Consider the following 19,522-nt stretch of genomic DNA (forward strand, 5'->3'; position numbering starts at 1 on the left):
CGCCTGGATGCCATGGCAATCCATGGCAACCACATCTGTGGTAACTTTCTGCGGCTTGAGGAGCCTCAGCTCAGAGTCATTGAGCTGAAGGCCGAGCTGCAGACACTGCGTTGCATCAGGGCGTGGGAAAGTTACCTGGACACTTTGTTCCAGATGGCAGTGACAGAACAGGAGTGTTTGACTGTGAGTCAGGCAGGTAAGGGGATTGAGAAGGTGGGAGTGGAGGAGCCTCAGCCCTTACAATTAAACAACAAGTTCAAGGTTCTTGCAGCTTGTATGGACAAGAGCGTGGGCTGTAGTGTGGATGAGCAGACTGACCATGGCACCATGGTACAGGAAGCCATTCAAGTGTGGGAAGCAAAAAGGAAAGTGGTAGTAGGGGACAGTATAGTGAGGGGGTTTGACACTGTTCTTTGCAGCAGAGAGTGAGAGTCCAGAAGGCTGTGTTGCCTGCCCAGTGCCAGGGTTCCGGACATATGCTCAGAGCTGGAGAGGACCTTACAGTGTGAGAGGGAGGATCCAGTCATCGTGGTCCATGTAGGTACCAATGACATAAGCAGGATAGGGAAAGAAGTTCTGCATAGTCAGTAAGAGGAGCGAGGCACCAAATTAAGAAGCAGAACCTCAAAGGTAATAATCTCTGGATTATTACCTGACCTACGTACAAATTGGAGAATGGCAAATAAGATTAGAGAAATGAATGCGTGGCTCAAAGATTGGTGTGGTAGAAGTGGGTTCCGGTTCGTGGGGCACCGGTACCAATACTGGGGAAAGTGGGGGCTGTACCGTTGGGACAGTCTATACATGAACTGTGCTGGAACCAGTGTTCTAGCGTGCCTCATAACTAGAGAAATAGAGAGGGTTTTAAACTAAATAGTGGGGGAAAGGAATCAAATTTGGGAAGATGTGGTAAATCAAAGAATAGAGACAAGGCATGAGAGAAAGGTATTAATATGGGAAAAGAAATAGATTGTGACAGGAAGGGACAGTAATTACAAATCTAAGAGTAAATCAGCAGACAAGGCTAGAGGTTACAAATATAATAAAAGGACAAAACTATAGGCTCTGTATCTGAATGCACGTAGCATTCGAAACAAAACAGATGAACTGATAGCGCAAATAGAAATAAATAATTACGATCTGATAGCCATTACAGAAATAAATAATTACAGGAAGAAATAATGGGTGCTTGTCAGAAAGGTATGGCGATAATCGTGGGGGATTTTAATCTACATATAAGATTGGAAAAATCAGATGGGCAAAGGTAGCCTAAATAAGGAGTTCATAGAATGCTTTCAGGATCATTTCTTAGAAAAGCACATTCTGGAGTCAACCAGAGAGCAGGGTAAACGATATCATGTATTGTGCAACGAGATAGGATTAATTAATGACCTCATAGTGAAGGCACGCCAAGGCAGCAGCGATTATAATATGATTGAATTTTACATTCAGTTTGAGGGAGGGAAGAGTGCGTCTAAGACTAGTATTTTGAACTTAAATAAGGTAATTATGAGGGCATGAAAGCAGAGCTAGCTAAAGTGAACTGGCAAAATAGGTTAAGGGATAGGTCAATGGAGATGCAGTAGCAGATATTTAAGGGAATATTTCACAATACACAGAATAGATACATTTCAACGCGAAAGAAGAATTCCAAAGGGAGGACCCACCATCCGTGGTTAACTGAAAAAGTTAAAGATAGTATCAAACTTAAAGAAAAAGCATAGAATTGCGCAATGGTGGGTGGCAGGTCAGAAGATTGGACAGAATATTTTAAAAAAGCAAAGAATGATGAAAAGATTAATAAAGAGGGAAAAATTAGAGTACGAGAGAAGCTGGCAAGAAACATAAAGACAGATAGTAAGAGTTTATATAGATATTTAAAAAAGAGTTAACAAAGTGAGCATTGGTCCTATAGAAAGTGAGTCTGGGGAATTAATAAGGGAAAATAAGGAGATGGCAGATGAATTGAACAGGTATTTTGCATCAGTCTTCATGCTAGAGGATACAAGTAACATCCCAGAAATAGCTGTAAATCAGGAAATGGAAGGGAGGGAGGAACTCCAGAAAATTACAATCACCAGGGAAGTGATACTGAGCAAATTGTTGGAGCTGCAGGCTGACAAGTCCCTGGGTCCTGATGGACTTCATCCTAGGGTCTTAAAAGAACTGGAGATAGTTGATGCATTGGTTTTGATTTTCCAAAGTTCCCTAGATTCGGGGAAGGTTCCATTAGATTGGAAAATAGCCAATGTAACTCCTTTATTCAAAAAGGGAGGGAGACAGAAAGCAGGAAACTACAGGCCAGTTAGCGTAACATCTGTCATAGGGAAAATGTTAGAAGCTATTATTAAAGACATTATAATAGGGCACTTAGAAAAATTCAGGGTAATCAGGCAGATTCAACATGGTTTTGTGAAAGGGAAATCATGTTTAACCAATTTATTTGCGTTCTTTGAAGAAGTAACGTGCTGTGGATAAAGGGGAACTGGTGGATGTACTGTACTTAGATTTCCAGAAGGCATTTGATGAGGTGCCACACCAAAGGTTATTGCAGAAAATAAAAGCTCATGGTTTTGGGGTAACATATTGGCATGGATAGAAGATTGGCTAGCTAACAGGAAACAGAGAGTAGGCATAAATGGGTCATTTTTTGGTTGGCAAGATGTAATGAGTGGTGTGCCACAGGGATCAGTGCTGGGGCCTCAACTTTTTACAATTTATATGAATGACTTGGATGAAGGAACTGAAGATATGTTTGCTACATTTGCTGATGCCACAAAGATGGGTAGGAAAGTAAGTTGTGAAGAGGACATAAGGAGGTTCTGGAGGGATATAGATAGGTTAAGTGAGTAGGTAAATATTTGGCAAATGGAGTATAATGTGGGAAAATGTGAAATTGTCCATTTTGGCACAAAGAATAAAAAAGAAGCATATTATCTAAATGATGAGAGATTGCAGGGCTCTGAGATGCAGAGGGATTTGGGTGTCCTAGTGCTTGGATCGCAGAAGGTTAGTAGGCAGGTACAGCAAGTAATTAGGAAAGCTAATAGAATGTTATCATTTACTGTGAGGGGAATTGAATACAAAAGTAGGAAGATTATGCTTCAGTTATACAGGGCATTGGTGAGACCACATCTGGAGTGTTCTGTTCAGTTTTTGTCTATTTATTTAAGGAAGGATGTAAATACATTGGTAGCTGTTCAGAGACGGTTTACTGGACTAATACCTGGAATGGTTGAGTTGTCTTATGTGGAAAGGTTGGATAGGCTAGGCTTGTATCCACTGGAGTTTAGAAGAGTCAGAGGTGACTTCATTGAAACATATAAGATTCTGAGCGGTCTTGATAGTGTGGATGTGGAAAGGATGTTTCCTCTTGTGGGAGAATCTAGAACTAAGGGTCACTGTTTAAAAATAAGGGGTCATCCATTTAAGACAGAGAAAAAGAGAACACTTTCTCGCAGTGGGTCGTGAGTCTTTGGAACTCTCTTCTTCAAAAGGCGGTGGAAGCAGAGTCTTTGAATATGTTAAGGCAGAGGTAGATAGATACTTGACAAGCAAAGGGGTGGAAGGTTATAGGCGGGAACATGGAGTTGAGGTTACAATCAGATCAGCCATGATCTTGTTGAATGGCAGAGCAGTCTGGAAGGGCTGAGTGGCCTACTCCTGCTCCTAATTTGTATGTTCGTATGTATACCTAGCATAAAGGAAGATAGTTATGGCTATGGTTGTTGGAGGCCAATCATGTCAGCCCCAGAATATTGCTGCAGGAATTCCTCAGGGTAGTGTTCTAGGCACAACCATCTTCAGCTGTTTCATCTCCCTCCATGATAAGGTCAGAAGTGGGGATGTTCGCTGATGATTGTACGGTGTTCGGTGCCATTCACAACTCCTCAGATATTGAAGCAGTCCGTGTCCATATGCAGCAGGTCCTGGACAACATTCAGGCTTGGAATGATAAGAAGCAAGTAACATTTGTGTCACACAAGTGCCAGGCAATGACGATCTCCAATAGGAAAGAATCTAACCATCTCCCCTTGACATTCAACAGTATTCAACTGAACAGCAGCAGCCACATAAATACTGTGGCTATGAGAGCAGGTCAGAGACTGGGAATTCTGTGGCAAGTAATGCACCTCCTGACTCCCCAAAGCCTTTCCAGCATCTACAAGGCACAAGTCAGGAGTGTGATGGAATATTCACCACTTGCCTGAATGAATGCTGCTCCAACAACATTCAGGAAGCTCGACACCATCCTGAACAAAGCAGCCCGCTTGATCGGCATCCCATCCACCACCTTAAACATTCACTCCCTCCACCACTGACACACAGTGGCAGCCTTATGTATCATATACAAGATGCATTGCAGCAACTCACCATGCCTTCTTCAACAGCACCTTCCAAACCCGTGACTTTTTCCACCGAGGAGGACAAGGATAGCAGATAAACACCACCACCTGCAAGTTCCCCTTCAAGTCACACACCATTATGACTGGGAAATATATCGCCGTTCCTTCACTGTCACTGGATCAAAATCCTGGAACACCCAAACAGCACTGTGGGTGTACCCACACAAGATGGACTGCAGCGGTTCAAGAAGGCAGCTCACCACCATTTTCTCAAGACCTGCAGCAGCAACAGCCTGCTCCTCACATGAGAGACAGATTAGCAGAGAGGTGTAGCTCCAAGGATGATATACCTGGCACACAGGGTCTACAGACAGAGGATAAGGTTCCTTGACATGTCGGAACACCAATATCTCAGGAGGGTCAGTGTGCCACATCAGGTGTTGTCAGACATTTGCAGCCTTCTGGAACAGTATATAATCCCCTAATCTCATGAGTCCTTATCTTGTGTAACCAACTTTTGTGTGGCACCTAATTGAATGCCTTCTGAAAATCCAAATATATTTCATCCACTGGTTCCCCTTTATCTACTCTGCTAGTCACCTCCTCAAAAGACTAATAGATTTGTCAAACAGGATTTCACTTTCAGAAAACCATGTTGATTCTGCCTAATCATATTATGATTTTCTAAGTGCCCTGTTCCCACTTCCTTAATAATAATTCCTAGCATTTTCCTGATGACTGTTGTCAAGTTAATGGCCTGAAGTTCTCTCTCCCTCCTTTTAATGAATAGTGGTGTTACATTTGCTACCTTCCAATCCACTGGGACCATTCCAGAATCTAGAGAATTTTGGAAGATCATTTCCATTCCATCCACTATCTCTGCAACCACCTCTTTTAGAACCTTTGGATGTATGTCATCAGGTCCAGGCGATTTGTCGATTTTTAGTCCCATTAAATGTTCCAGTACTTTTCCTTTGCTAATATTGATTACTTTAGGTTCCTCACTCCCATTAGACTCCTGGTTTCCCATTATTTCTGGTATGTCTTTTGTGTCTACTACTATGAAGGCAGACACAAAATGCTGGTTTAACGCTTCTGCCATTTCCTTATTCCCCAATATAATTTCTCCTGCTGCATCAAGGATGAGACCAATGCCCTGTTCAAGAGGGCCGGCGACTATGTGCAGACTGACCCTGACAGTCAGGTGGAGAGAGCCATTGGATTCGGTGTCATCGCTGGATTTCCACAGGTGGAAGGTGTCATTGATTGCACACATGTAACTATAAAGGCTCTTTTGGAGCACCCAGCTGCCTTCATCAACAGGAACGGCTTCCATTCCATCAACATTCAACTGGTCTCTGACCATTAGATTAGATTAGAGATACAGCACTGAAACAGGCCCTTCGGCCCACTGAGTCTGTGCCGAACATCAACCACCCATTTATACTAATCCTACACTAATCCCACATTCCTACCAAACATCCCCTATACCTGTCCCTATATTTCCCTACCACCTACCTATACTAGTGACAATTTATAATGGCCAATTTACCTATCAACCTGCAAGTCTTTTGGCTTGTGGGAGGAAACCGGAGCACCCAGAGAAAACCCACGCAGACACAGGGAGAACTTGCAAACTCCACACCGGCAGTACCCGGAATCGAACCCGGGTCCCTGGAGCTGTGAGGCTGCGGTGCTAACCACTGCGCCGCCCGTCAAAAGCGTTTCCTGGAAGCAGCCACGACGCCTGCATACTTAGGCAGTCCCAGGTGCCACAGCTTTTCTGGTCCCCCGCCCACTTTCGGGGACGGATTCTTGGAGACGAGGGCTACCCATTGAAGAGATGGCTACTCATGCCTGTGAGGAATCCTCGCACCACAGCAGAGGAGAGGTACAACACCTGCCACAGGTTCACCCGAGCGACCATCGAGCAGGCCACTGCGCCGCTAAATATGAGATTTTGGCGCCTGGATTTATCAGTAAAGCCTTGCAGTATGCCCCAGCAAGGGTCTCGCGTATTGTGGTGGTCTGCTGTGCTCTGCACAATCTATCACTACAGAGGGGGGAAGCCTTGAATCAAGAGGACAGGATTCATCACTATTTCTCATCGGACAAGGAGGATGTGGAGGAGGATGCCAAGCAGACAGCGCGGGATGATGAAGCCCTTTTATTGGAGGCAAGGGTGATGAGAGGCACGCAAGGGAGACTCGGGACAATCTCATGCATACCCGGTTTCAGACACCATGATGGCCCTTCCAAGGAAATCAATAGAGACTGACCTCACTGTATTCTGCCTGTTGCCTCTGGCTCACCAGACTCTGTACAAAGCTGTGAAAGTGCTGATATGCAGCCTGCCCCTGCACTGGCAGCCCATTGAGGGAGCAAGCTGAAGGTGGCATCTGACAGAGCAGTAGGGAAAGCATGAGAGATTCTCAACAATGGAAGTGACCTCCATTTATTGAAAAATTTACAATACCCAATAACAAGACCAAGTCTCTCACACACACCCGTGACACTCCAAGTGTGTCTAGATGCTCTTCCCCATGTGCTTCCGTGTGCTTCTACGAAGTGCTGCTCTTACGCTGACAGCTGAGGTGGAGGCAGACTTCTGAACGTGCTGCCCTGTGGCTTGGCTGACTTTGGTGGGTGTCCTTTGCTGCCTGAGGCCTGGAGGACCCTGGCTGGCTGAGTGGTTGCTGCACAGGTGCAGGAGCCTCCTCAGACATCGCAGCTACTGGAGCAGGGGTTACTGGCGGGGGGTGGGGGCTGAAGAGCACCCTGAGGAGAGCCCACAGATGTGGAGAGCCGCCTCACCTCCTCCCTTTCAAGACTCACTTGTACCTCCCTGCTGATCATAGACAGACGAGGACCTGGAGAAGACACTGGACGCCTTGTCTCCCTCTCACTTTGCCACTGCTGCATTGAACTCATGGCCAAGGCGAGTGTATGCAGGTCTGCGTGCATCTGTAGGATCTGGCTCTCCAGGAGGGTCGCCAACCTCTCAATGGAGGAAGCTATGCACTCACACGCCTGAGATGTGCCAGCATTCATGGCATAGATGAACTCCTCCATTGGCCATGTATGACTGTGCATTGCCTCTGGCACCTCCACAAGATTGTCCCCTTACTTCTCTCTGCACTTCAGCATGTTCTGTGCTGCTGACACCAGAGGCTCATCATCGGCCAGGAGCTCAGCACAGGCCTGGCCTCACACAGTCCTCCAACTTTCAGTAGCGTCACCAGTCATGGCCTCTTTCAGCTGCTCGGATGCATGTGTGGTGCTGTCACCCGCTTGTGACCCCGCATCTAAGTCCGACTGCATGCCCATCTAGGTGACGGTATCTGCGCTGGTGGAGAGTGCAGGGGAACAGTGTGATGGTGCACCCTCTGAGAATTCTTCCTTCTTGTCCTCAGAGGATGACAGGATTCCAGCAGCGCCAGCAGACAATCTTCCCTCTGAGGTGCCACAAACCTGCATGAGAAAACGCAAACATGTAGGGGTTCTGCTGCATGGATCTGCTCATGCCAACCATGCGTGCTGTGGTTCTCCAGGTCAGTAGTCGCCACATGACGACAATGCCTCCTCACACTCCTGGGTGGATATTCCAGTCTCTCCGTCTGTTATGGATCTGCCACCCTTGGAGCCTGTTAGTTCCAGGGACTCCTTTGCTGGGCTCAGTTCTCTGATATCTGGGATCCCACCTCCAGTCTTTGCCCTTTCCTTAGTGTTGTGTGTTTTTCTCTCCGAGCAGAAAAAGGGACACTGTTAGTCTTCCCATGGAGACCAGCAGGACACCTGTTCTGGCAGCAGCCATTTGACTCCTGATGGGGGCTCCCGAATGCCTCCTCCTCACAACCACTCTCAAGGGACGTGCAGTGGGGCAAGCAAGAACAGAAGGCCAGCTGTCTTGGAGATGCACTCATGCATCTGACATGATTTGCTGTTGCGTCAACCCCTTGCCATCTACTTTGCAGCCCTCCCTGACCATTTCATGCTCCCTCCCATGTGACCACATGCAAGCCCCAAGGATTGGATGGGTATAGATGACTCACCTTGGCTGACTGAAGGAGATCATTGATGCTCTTGCGACAGTGATTTCGGAGGGTGACCCCATGGCTACTGACCTCCTCTGTGATCGCTGTCCAGGCTTGCTTGGTCAGGCGGTAGGGTCTGTTCCTGCCGTCCTTGGGAAGAAGAGCTCCTGCCTTTCCCTTACAGCCTGAGGAGAATCCATTGGGAGTCATCATTAAACTGTGGGCCCACCCGGTGTGTTCCATCTGACATGGTTCCTCTTGGCTTCCAGAGAGCTCCTAGTGTTACAAGACTTTGGTCAACCGCAGAGCCGTACAGCAGCACAGGGACTCCAGGCAGGCAGGGTCAGCAGCACAGGGACTCCAGGCAGGCAGGGTCAGCAGCACGGGGACTCCAGGCTGGGAGGGTCAGCAGCACAGGGACTCCAGGCGGGGAGGGTGGTCAGCAGCACAGGGACTCCAGGCGTGGAGGGTGGTCAGCAGCACAGGGACTCCAGGCAGGGAGGGTGGTCAGCAGCACAGGGACTCCGGGTGGGGAGGGTGGTCAGAAGCACAGGGACTCCAGGCTGGAGGGTGGCTGCTGACCATGGCTCTTAACTTTTATCCATTTGGCTTCTTCCAGGCTGCTGCTGGAACTGTAAGCAACATTTCGCTTTTTGCCATGCATTGCTGCAATGACTAAATGACTGACAGAATGTATTTTTTAAATCATTCATGGCTTGAGCTATGCCAGCATTTATTGCCTATCCCTAATTGTCCATGAGGAGGTGGTGGTGAGCCACCTTCTTGAACCGCTGCTGTCCATGTGGGATAGGTACACCCACAGTGCTGTTAAGAAGGGAGTTCCAGGATTTTGACTCAGCGACAGTGAAAGAATGGCAATATAGTTCCAAGTCAGGATGGTGTGTGACTTTGAGGGGAACTTGCAGAGGGTGGTGTTCCCATGCAAGTGCTGCCCTTGTCCTTCTAGGTTGTAGAAGTCATGAGTTTGGAAGGTGCTGTCTAAGGAGCCTCGGCGCATTGCTGCATCTTGTAGATGGTACACACTGCTGCCACTGTGCATCGGTGATGGAAGGAGTGAATGTTTGTGGATGGGCTGCCAATCAAGTGGGCTACTTTGTCCTGGATGGTGTTGAGATTCTTGAGTGTTGTTGGAGCTGCACCTATCCAGGCAAGTGGGGAGTATTCCATCACACTCCTGACTTGTGCCTTGTAGATGGTGGACAGGCTTTTGGGAGTCAGGAGGTGAGTTACTCACCATAGGATTCCTAGACTCTGACCTGCTCTTGTAGCCACGGTATTTATCTGGCTACTCCAGTTCAATTTCTGGTCAATGGTAACCCCCTAGGATGTTGATAGTGGGGGATTCAGCGATGGTAATGCCATTGAATGTCAAGGGGAGGTGATTAGATTCTCGCTTGTTGGAGATGGTCATTGCCTGGCACTTGTGTGACGCGAATGTTAGTTGCCACTTATCAGCCCAAGCCTGGATATTGTCCAGGTATTGCTGCATTTCTACCTGGCCTGCTTCAGTATCTGAAGAGTCGCGACTGGTGCTGAACATTGTGCAATCATCAGTGAACATCCCCACTTCTGACCTTATGATTGAAGGAAGGTCATTGATGAAGCAGCTGAGGATGGTTAGGACCCAGGACACTACCCTGAGGAGTTCCTGCAATGATGTCCTGGAGGTGAGATGATTGACCTCCAACAACCACAACCATCTTCCTTTGCAATAGGTATGACTCCAACCAGTGGAGAGTTTTCCCCCTGATTCCCATTAACTCCAGTTTTGCTAGGGCTCCTGATGCCATACTCGGTCAAGTGCTGCCTTGATGTCAAGGGCAGTCACTCTCACCTCACCTCTTGAGTTCAGCTCTTTTGTCCATGTTTGAACCAAGGCTGTATTGAGCCAGGAGCTGAGTGGCCCTGGTCGAACCCAAACTGAGCGTCAGTGAGCAGGTTATTGTTAAGCAAGTGCTGCTTGATAGCACTGTCGACAACACGTTCCATCACCTAACTGATGATCGAGAGTAGACTGATGGGGCGATAATAGGGCAGGTTGGACTTGTCCTGCTTTTTGTCTACAGGACATACCTGGGCAATTTTACACATTGCAGGGTAGATGCCAGTGTTGTAGCTGTACCGGAACAGCTTGGCTAGGGGCGCGGCAAGTTCTGGAATACAGGTCTTCAGTACTATTGCCGGAATGTTGTCAGGGCCCATAGCCTTTGCAGTATCCAGTGCTTTCAGGATTTCTTGATATCACACGGAGTGAATCGAATTGGCTGAAGACTGGTATCTATGATGCTGGGGACTTCAGGAGGAGGCCAAGATGGATCATCCACTCGGCACTTCTGGCTGAAGATTGTTGCAAATGCTTCAGCCTTATCTTTTGCACTGATGTGGATGGGGATATTTGTGGAGCTGCATCCTCTAGTTAGTGGTTTAATTGTCCACCACCATTCATGACTGGATGTGGCTGGACTGCAGAGCTTAGATCCGATCTGTTGGTTATGGGATCGCTTAGCTCTGTCTATCGCATGCTGCTTACGCTGTTTGGCACGCAAGTAGTCCTGGGTTGTAGCTTCACCAGGTTGACACCTCATTTTGACGTATGCCTGGTGTTGCTCCTGGCATGCCCTCCCGCACTCTTCAGTGAACCAGGGTTGATCCCCAGGCTTGATGGTAATGGTAGAGTGGGGGATATGCCGGCCCATGAGGTTACAGATTGTGGTGGAATACAATTCTGCTGCTGCTGATGGCCCACAGCGCCTCTTGGATGCTCAGTTTTGAGTTGCTAGATCTGTTTGAAATCTATCCCATTTAGCACAGTGGTAAAGCCACACAACACTATGGAGGGTATCCTCAATGTGAAGACGGGACTTTGTCTCCAAAGGACTGTGCGGTGGTCACTCCTACCAGTTCTGTAATGGACAGATGCATCTGCGACAGGCAGATTGGTGAGGACAAGGTCAAGTATGTTTTTCCCTTTTGTTGGTTCCCTCACCACCTGCCACAGACCCAATCTGGCAGATATGTCCTTTAGGATTCGACTGCTTGGTCAGTAATGGTGCTACGAGCCACTGTTGGTGATGGGCATTGAAGTCCCCCACCCGAGTACATTCTGCACCCTTGCCACCTTAGTGTAGTTCAACATGGAGGAGTACTGATTCATCAGCTGAGGGGCGAGGTGTGGTAGGTGGTAATCAGCAGGAGGTTTCCTTGCCCATGTTTGACTTGATGCCATGAGATGTCATGGGATCCGGAGTCAATGTTGAGGACTGCCAGGGCAACTCCCTCTCGTCTGTACACCACTGTGCCGCCACCTCTGCTGGGTTTGTCCTGCCGGTGGGATACGATCGACCCGGGTATGGTGTTGGCGGTGTCTGGGACATTGTCTGTAAGATATGATTCCGTGAGTATGACTATGACAGGCTGCTGCTTGACTAGTCTGTGGGACAGCTCTCCCAACCTTGGCAAAAGCCCCCAGATGTGTTAGTATGGAGGACTTTACAGGGTCGATAGTGCTGGGTTTGCCATTGTCATTTCTAGTGCCTAGGTCGATGCTGGGTGGTCTGTCCGATTTCATTCCTTATTGATTTTGTAGCAGTTTGATACAACTGAGTGGCTTGCTAGGCCATTTCAGAGGGCATTAAGAGTCAACCACGTTGCTGTGGGTCTGAAGGGCAAAAGATTTCCTTCCCTAAAGGACATTAATGAATGACAATGAATGCATGCATTACTGACTGAATGACCTAATGAATGACTGAACAACTATGAATGAAAACAGAAAGACCGTTTCATCTCATTCCCTTTCGCTGGGGGAAAAAGGTTTTCAGGGTTCTCTGTGATCCAGGCTGTCACTGATTGCATGCATATTGCTTTGCGTGCGCCTCATCTGAACTCTGCTATTTTCATGAGCTGAAAGGGATTTCACTCTCTCAATGTGCATCTGGTGTGCGACCATGGGCAGTTATTCTGGCTGCAGCCACGATTCCTTCATTCTGCGGCAGTCCTCTGTTTCACCTGTATTTGACCCAGCATGGCAAGTCAAATGTTGGCTACTGGGCGCATAACGTTATCCACTTTTGACATGGCTCATGACTCTGGTCAGGAATCCACACACATATATGTTCAGCAAGCTTACAAAATGAATACAAAAATAAACTAATCATCCTTGTGCATCCCCTTAGTGCCTTTCTTATGTGTGCCTTTGCCCATCACTTACAACATGCTTCCCCAGTGGCTGCAGTATGGGTGGTGTAAGAGTGATGTAAGTGAAGAGACTGCAGATAGACTTGGAAGCTCTGGCCTGACGTTAGACTGCACCACTACTGCCTGGGCGGTAGCATTCTGGGCTGTCTACCTGACAGGAAACAGCAAAGACAACAGGTGAAGTGGCAGGGAAAGAGGAGAGTAGATTCCTGTTCCCTGGAGCCACTGCCAGAGGACAGGCCTCACCAATCCTGCTGATCTGTTGGAGAACAGATTGATGGATTACTCTGACGCTGTGTATGCCCCTTTGAACTAAGGTATCCAGAGTCACCATGGCAGCAGTCTGAACTTACAGGGCAGCAGTCTGAGCTTTCATTGCAGCACTCAGACCTTTGATGGGAACGGTTCATGCTGCAGTAGAAGCTATTTGTGCTACAATGGAATCTATGATATGAACATATGAACTAGGAGCAGGAGTAGGCCACTCAACCCCTCGAGCCTGCTCCGCCATTCAGTAAGTTCATGGCTGAACCGATTACTCCACATTTCCACCTACCCCCGGTAACCTTCCACCTCCTTGCTTATCGAGAATCTATCTACCCCTGCCTTAAAAATATTCAAAGGCTTTGCTTCCACTGCCTTTTGAGGAAGAGAATTCCAAAGACTCACGCCCACTGAGAGAAAAAATTTCTCCTCATCTCTGTCTTAAATGGGTGATCTCTTATTTTAAACTTTGACCCCTAGTTCTCGATTCCCCCACATCCACCCTGTCAAGACCCCTCAGAACCTTATATGTTTCAATCAAGTCGCCTCTTACTTTTCTAAATTCCAGCGGATACAAGCCTAGCCTGTCCAGTCTTTCCCCGTAAGACAGCCCACCCATTCCAGGTATTCGGCTAGTAAACCTTCTCTGTACTGCCTCCAACGCATTTACATCCTTCCTTAAATAAGGACACCAGTACTGTACACAGTACTCCAGATGTGGTCTCACCAATACCCTGTATAGCTGAAGCATAACCTCCCTACTTTTGTATTCAATTCCCCTCGTGATAAACACAACATTCTATTAGCTTTCCTAATTATATGCTGTACCTGCATACTAACCTTTTGCGATTCATGCACTAGGACACCCAGATCCCTCTGCACCTCAGAGCTCTGCAATCTCTCACCATTTGGATAATATGCTTTTTTATTCTTCCTGCCAAAGTGGACAATTTCACATTTTCCCACATTATACCCCGTTTGCCAGGTCTTTGCCCACTCACTTAACCTATCGGTATCCCTCTGTAGCCTCCTTATGTCCTCTTCACAACTTACTTTCCTACCTATCTTTGTGTCATCAGCAAATTTAGCAACCATACCTTTGGTCCCTTCATCTAAGTTATTTATATAAATTATAAAAAGTTGAGGCCCCAGCACTGATCCCTGTGGCACACCACTCATTACATCTTGCCAAACAGAAAATGACCTATTTATGCCTATTCTCTGTTTCCTGTTAGCTAGCCAATCTTCTATCAATGCCAGTATGATACCCCCAAACGATGAGCTTTTATTTTCTGCAGTAACCTTTGCCATTAGGCACTACATCAAAATGGGCTCTCTTTTAGATGCTCTCTAAAAGGATCATGGAAGGTGGTCTTACTCCAATGATAGATAAAGGCCGCCTTCCATGATAACGGATCAACCCTCTGAGTGTAACCATTAGGTTAGTGGTTATAACTTTGTAATTAAAATCACATTCTATGAATGAACCTTTGGATTGTTGGCAGTTCCTGAGAAATTCTAGGCTCATTGGCTGGCCATTTTAAAATCCTATCAACACAATAATAAAGATGAGTTAACTTGACCTTGGCACATTAAAGGTTAAAATAATAGTGGAACTATGATATTCAAAAAAATAAATTACAGTTTTTGGAAATAATTTTCGTAATTCCACTTATTAAAGAAAGTTGGTTGGAATTGCTAAGTGTATCTATATTGCTACACTCAGTTAATATTACCAATGCGTAACATTATAATATATATTTATCCTGAAAATTGATTTTCTACCAGCTTAATCACAGTGGAATTGAACCTATGGCTAAATTAAGTGGGTGCTATTCAAGTGGTTCACCTAAATGTATATTACATGCAGTGTCGGCACTTATGATCAACACTATTAATCTATTATAATCTTCTCTGCTTGTAAAGTAACAAACATGACAGAGCAAGTGGCTATTATTGTATGTAAATGCACAATCTGCTAGTCCAGGCAATGCATGTTTTGCAAAACCAAAGGTAGATAAAGCAAAATATCAGTTAATCAATCCTTGATGTGAACTATGAAAATTATGATTCATATAAATCTTAACAGTAATGAATAAGACATTAAAGGTTAGTCCTGTAGTTATAATGAAGATATTGTTTTTCACAGGTGCACACTCATTCCCACTGCAGTAATCCTTGGATTAGGAGGAGCTCCACTTTGGTCTGCTAAATGCACCTATCTTACCACTTGTGGTTACCGATATGCAAATAAACACAATAAGATTGCAGAAAATGTAGTAAACCACTACTTTGGGATTTTCTTCCTTATTTTCCAGTCATCTGCTGTTTGGGGGAATCTATTGTCTTCATTAATATTTCAATACTCTTCTGGAAAAGGTAAGAAAACCATAATATATGCTGCATTGTTACTATCTATTGAAACAAATGGGCTAAAACAGCTTAAAAAAAAAACAGCAAGAGGAATTTGGTATGAGTTTATTATGTATCACTGGTTATAATTTCTACTTTTAGCTCTTTAGAAAGTTTGCTTAATTATTCTGTGGGACAGATATTTCTGAAATATATCAGTGATTTCTGGGTTATTACGGTATATATAGCGGGATGGATTCTGCTTTTTCGTATGTTAGAGTTGGAGGATAATTTGAGAATATTGAATTCATGATGGAAGTGCCATAACCCAGAATCCTTCCTACATTCAACACAAGCATATAGGGTAAAAACATAAGCCATTAAAGTACCCCCTTGTGTCTCAAAACATTTTCCAACAAAATCATTATGGAATGGTTTGTTGAAAAAGCTTAACATTTCTGAGTCTATTTCAGTACCTTTGCCCCTTTGCAGCCAAACATTTATTATTACCACCACGTGGGCAGCAAGGAGGAGGAGGAGCAGGAGCAGCATTGTTAATCAGTGCCCCTAGTCGCCAGAGTTCTCAGAAAGCATCCAATTCAAGACTGCTTCACCTGAACTATCCTTCCCATTCCCAAGACATTGACAATCACGCAATTCCTATCATCACTGTCCTCACTAATACCATCCGAGTGTCTTTCTTTAGTCCAGCCTAACAGGTCTTGTCCTCAACTATCTACAAATACGAACATTAATAGCAAATCCAAAACAGAAACTTTGGAGGGACTTTTAACCTTCCAGGATAGGGAGGAGAGGTCTAATCCTCCCCCACCGTGATCCGATATCTCCTCCACCAGCGTACCACTCTCCCGGCTCTGTGATTTCTCCCTCCCTCTTTAATCCTCGGCTACAGCTTTTTAGTGCAGGCCTTCCTGCCCGACAGCCAGCCATCCTCCCAATCTGGCCAGCTGCTGGGCAAGAAACGGAAGAAAAGAAATTACAATGAGATCCTGCCGTTAAATACTGCAGAATCTCGTACTTTCCTTATTTTTAGGTTTCCTGGTTGCTGTCAGTCGCCGTGCTCCCTATCCACCTCCTTGTAAATATTTTACATCATCACTTCATATTTGAATCACAGTTAAGAACATGAGAAATAGGAGCAGCAGTAGGTCTTTTGGCTCTTTGAGCTTGTCTGCCATTCATTAAGATCATGGCTGATCTTTTACCTCAATTCAATTTTCCTGCGTTATCCCCAAATCCCTTGATTCCTTATTGTCCAAAAATCTATCAGTCAATCAACAACTGAGTAGCTACAGCTGTCTCGGGCGGAGAATTTCAAAGATTTACAACCCTTGAATGAAGAAATTTCTTCTAATCTCGGTCTTAAATCTCCCCTTATTCTGACACTGTAATCCCTAGTTCTTGACTCCCCACCCATCGGAAACATCCTCCCAGCATCTACCCTATCAAGCCCCTTAAGCATTTTATACATTTCAATGTGATCACCTTTCATTTTTCTAAACTGTAGAGAATATAGGCCTAGTCTACTCAATTTCTCCTTAAACTACAATCCCCTCATCCCAAGAATCAACCTCATGAACCTTCCTTGCACTCCCTCTAAGACAAGTACATCCTTCCTCGGGTAAGGAGGCCAAAACTGTACACAGTACACCTAGTGTGGTGTCATCAAGACCCTATGTAATTGCAGTAAGATTTCTTTGCTCTTATACCGCTATCCCATTGTAATAAAGGTTAATATACCATTTTCTTTCTAAATTGTTTGTTGTACCTGCACATTAACTTTCTATTCACTGGAAGAATTAAAAATCACCCTTCATCCCCAACCACCCCCTTGTTTACTTATCCTAGTACTACTTCAAAAAGTGTATCCTCAATGGCTACAGCTTGAGAGATGGAAGGCTGTTGATCTTCCATTGAGGACATTTCAGATGGCTGTGGTGAGCGATCTCAAGCAGTTTGGAACCTTGAGGGTCTGTGCTACAGACTGCACATTGACAAAGCAAAATTTAGCAAAATTAAAGCATGTGGGATAGGAGATAATATACTGGCATGGATTAAGGATTGGTTAACAGGCAGAAAACAGAGAATAGGAATAAATTGGTCATTCTCACGTTGGCAGGCTGTGACTAGTGGGGTACCACAAGGATCAGTACTTGGGCTCCAGCTGTTCACAATATATATCAATAATTTGGATGTGGGGACCAAATGTAATATTTCCAAGTTCATGGATGGCACAAAAATAGGTGGGACTGTATGTTGTGAGGAAGATGCAAAGTGGCATCAAGGGGATTTGGACAGACTTAGTGAGTGGGCAAGAACATGGCAGATGGAATATAATGTGAAAAAATGAGGTGATCCACTTTGGTAGGAGGAATAGGTGTGCAGAGTATTTCTTAAATGGTAAGAGATTAGAAAGTGTAGATGTACAAAGGGACCTGAGTGTCCTCATCAATAAGTCACTGAAAGCTAACATGCAGGTGCAGCAAGATTTGCGTACAAGAGTAGTGAAGTCTTTCTTCAATTGGTTAGACTGCACCTGGAGTACTATGTGCAGTTTTGGTCCCCTTACCTTAGGAAGGATATTATTGCCATAGAGGGAATGCAACGAAGGTTTACCAGACTTGTTCCCGGGATGGCGGGACAGTCCTGTGAAGAGAGATTGGGGAAACTGGACCTGTATTCTCTAGAGTTTGAAGAATGAGAGGTGATCTCATTGAAACCTACAAAATACTTAAAGGGATGGACAGGGTATATGCAGGTAAGACGTTTCGCTTTGTTGGGGAGTCTAGAACCAGGGGACACAATTTCAAAATAAGGGGGAAGCCACTTAGGACAGAGATGAGGAGAAATTTCTTTACTCAGAGGGTTGTGATTCTTTGGAATCCTCTACCTCAGAGGGCTGTGGAAGTTCATACATTGAGTAGTTTAAAGCAGAGATTGACAGATTTCTAAATACCAATGATATATAGGGATATGAGGATAGTGTGGGAAAAAGGCATTGAAGAGGATGATCAGCCATGATCAGACTGAATGGCAGAGCAGGCTCGATGGGCTGAATGGCCTACTCCTGCTCCTATGTTTCTATGACAGGGGCACTGGTAGAATGGGTGGTAGGGGCACAGACATGCTGTCACTCAGAGAGAGGACAGCAGTGCTTTGCCCACGGAGCCAGTTATAGGAGCACTCCTACAACCCTGCGCTAGAACACTGTTACTGCCCAATTGTTTTCTCACTTCCCAGAAATTTGCATGCATATTTGCTTTTTTAATCTCCCTTTGATTGTTTGGAGGCCTATCGTACACTCCCAGCAGTGTAATTGACTCTTTTGTTCTTCATCGCAACCCATACAGCCTCATGTGATGATCCTTCTAGCATATCATCCCTCCTCACAACTATAATTGTTTCTTTAACCAATATAACAGCCTCTCTTTTTTTTATCGCTCTCCCTATTTCTTCTGAAAACCCTGTAACCAGGAATTTTAAGCTGCCATTCCTGTCCATCTTTAAGCCACATTTCAGTTAAAGCTATGATATCATACTTCAAAATCTGTGCTCTCAGCTCATCTGCCTTATTCACTCGACTTCGTGCATTGAAGTATATACCATTAAGCACTGCCAAACTCCTTTGTTGTCTATTTTCTAACCTTTGTTTCCTCTGCTTTCCACCCTTGCTTACTAATTTTCTGCCTTCCATTTAGTTTTGCTTCTCTTTCTTCCAAACCTATGCTCATGTTTCCATCCCGCTGCCAAGCTAGTTTAAACCCTCCCCAATAACACTAGCAAACCTTCCCACCACAATATTGGTCCTAGCCCAGTTGAGGTGCAAACCCTCCATTTGCACACTTGTACATTTGTCCCACCTCCCCCAGAACCGGTCCAAATGTCCCAGGAAGCTAAAGCCTTCCCTCCTGCACCATCTCTCCATTCATGCATTCATCTGCACCATCCTCAAATTTCTATACGTACTACAGCATGTCATTGAGAGTAATCTGGAGATTACTACCTTTGAGATCCTGCTTATTAATTTCTTTCCTAGCTCCCCAAAACTTGCTTGCAGGGCCTCATCCATCTTTCTGCCTATGTCATTGGTACCAATATGGATCACGACCTCTGGTTGTTCACCCACCTCCCTCAGAATGTTTTGCAATCACTCAGTGACTTCCTTGACATACCATCCTGGAATCCCGTCTGCAGCCGCAGAAACTTCTGACTGTTCGCCTAACTATTGCATCCCCTATCACTATTGCTTTTCTGGCCTTCCTCCTCTCCCACAACCCCCTACAGCTGAAC

General features: G+C 45.5%; 1 protein-coding gene across 4 annotated transcripts in view; it reads left to right on the forward strand.

Moving 5' to 3' along the window:
- Window positions 1-19,522, forward strand: part of unc93a (unc-93 homolog A) — a 220,418-nt gene that overhangs the window by 65,091 nt on the left and 135,805 nt on the right. For all 4 annotated transcript variants that reach the window (XM_068044639.1, XM_068044637.1, XM_068044638.1 and 1 more), the window contains one exon: window positions 15,009-15,238. In XM_068044639.1, the coding sequence (XP_067900740.1) occupies window positions 15,009-15,238 (230 nt within the window). The remainder of the gene's footprint in view (window positions 1-15,008; window positions 15,239-19,522) is intronic.

Source organism: Heterodontus francisci, chromosome 13 (assembly GCF_036365525.1).
Source record: "Heterodontus francisci isolate sHetFra1 chromosome 13, sHetFra1.hap1, whole genome shotgun sequence".
NCBI lineage: Eukaryota > Metazoa > Chordata > Chondrichthyes > Heterodontiformes > Heterodontidae > Heterodontus > Heterodontus francisci.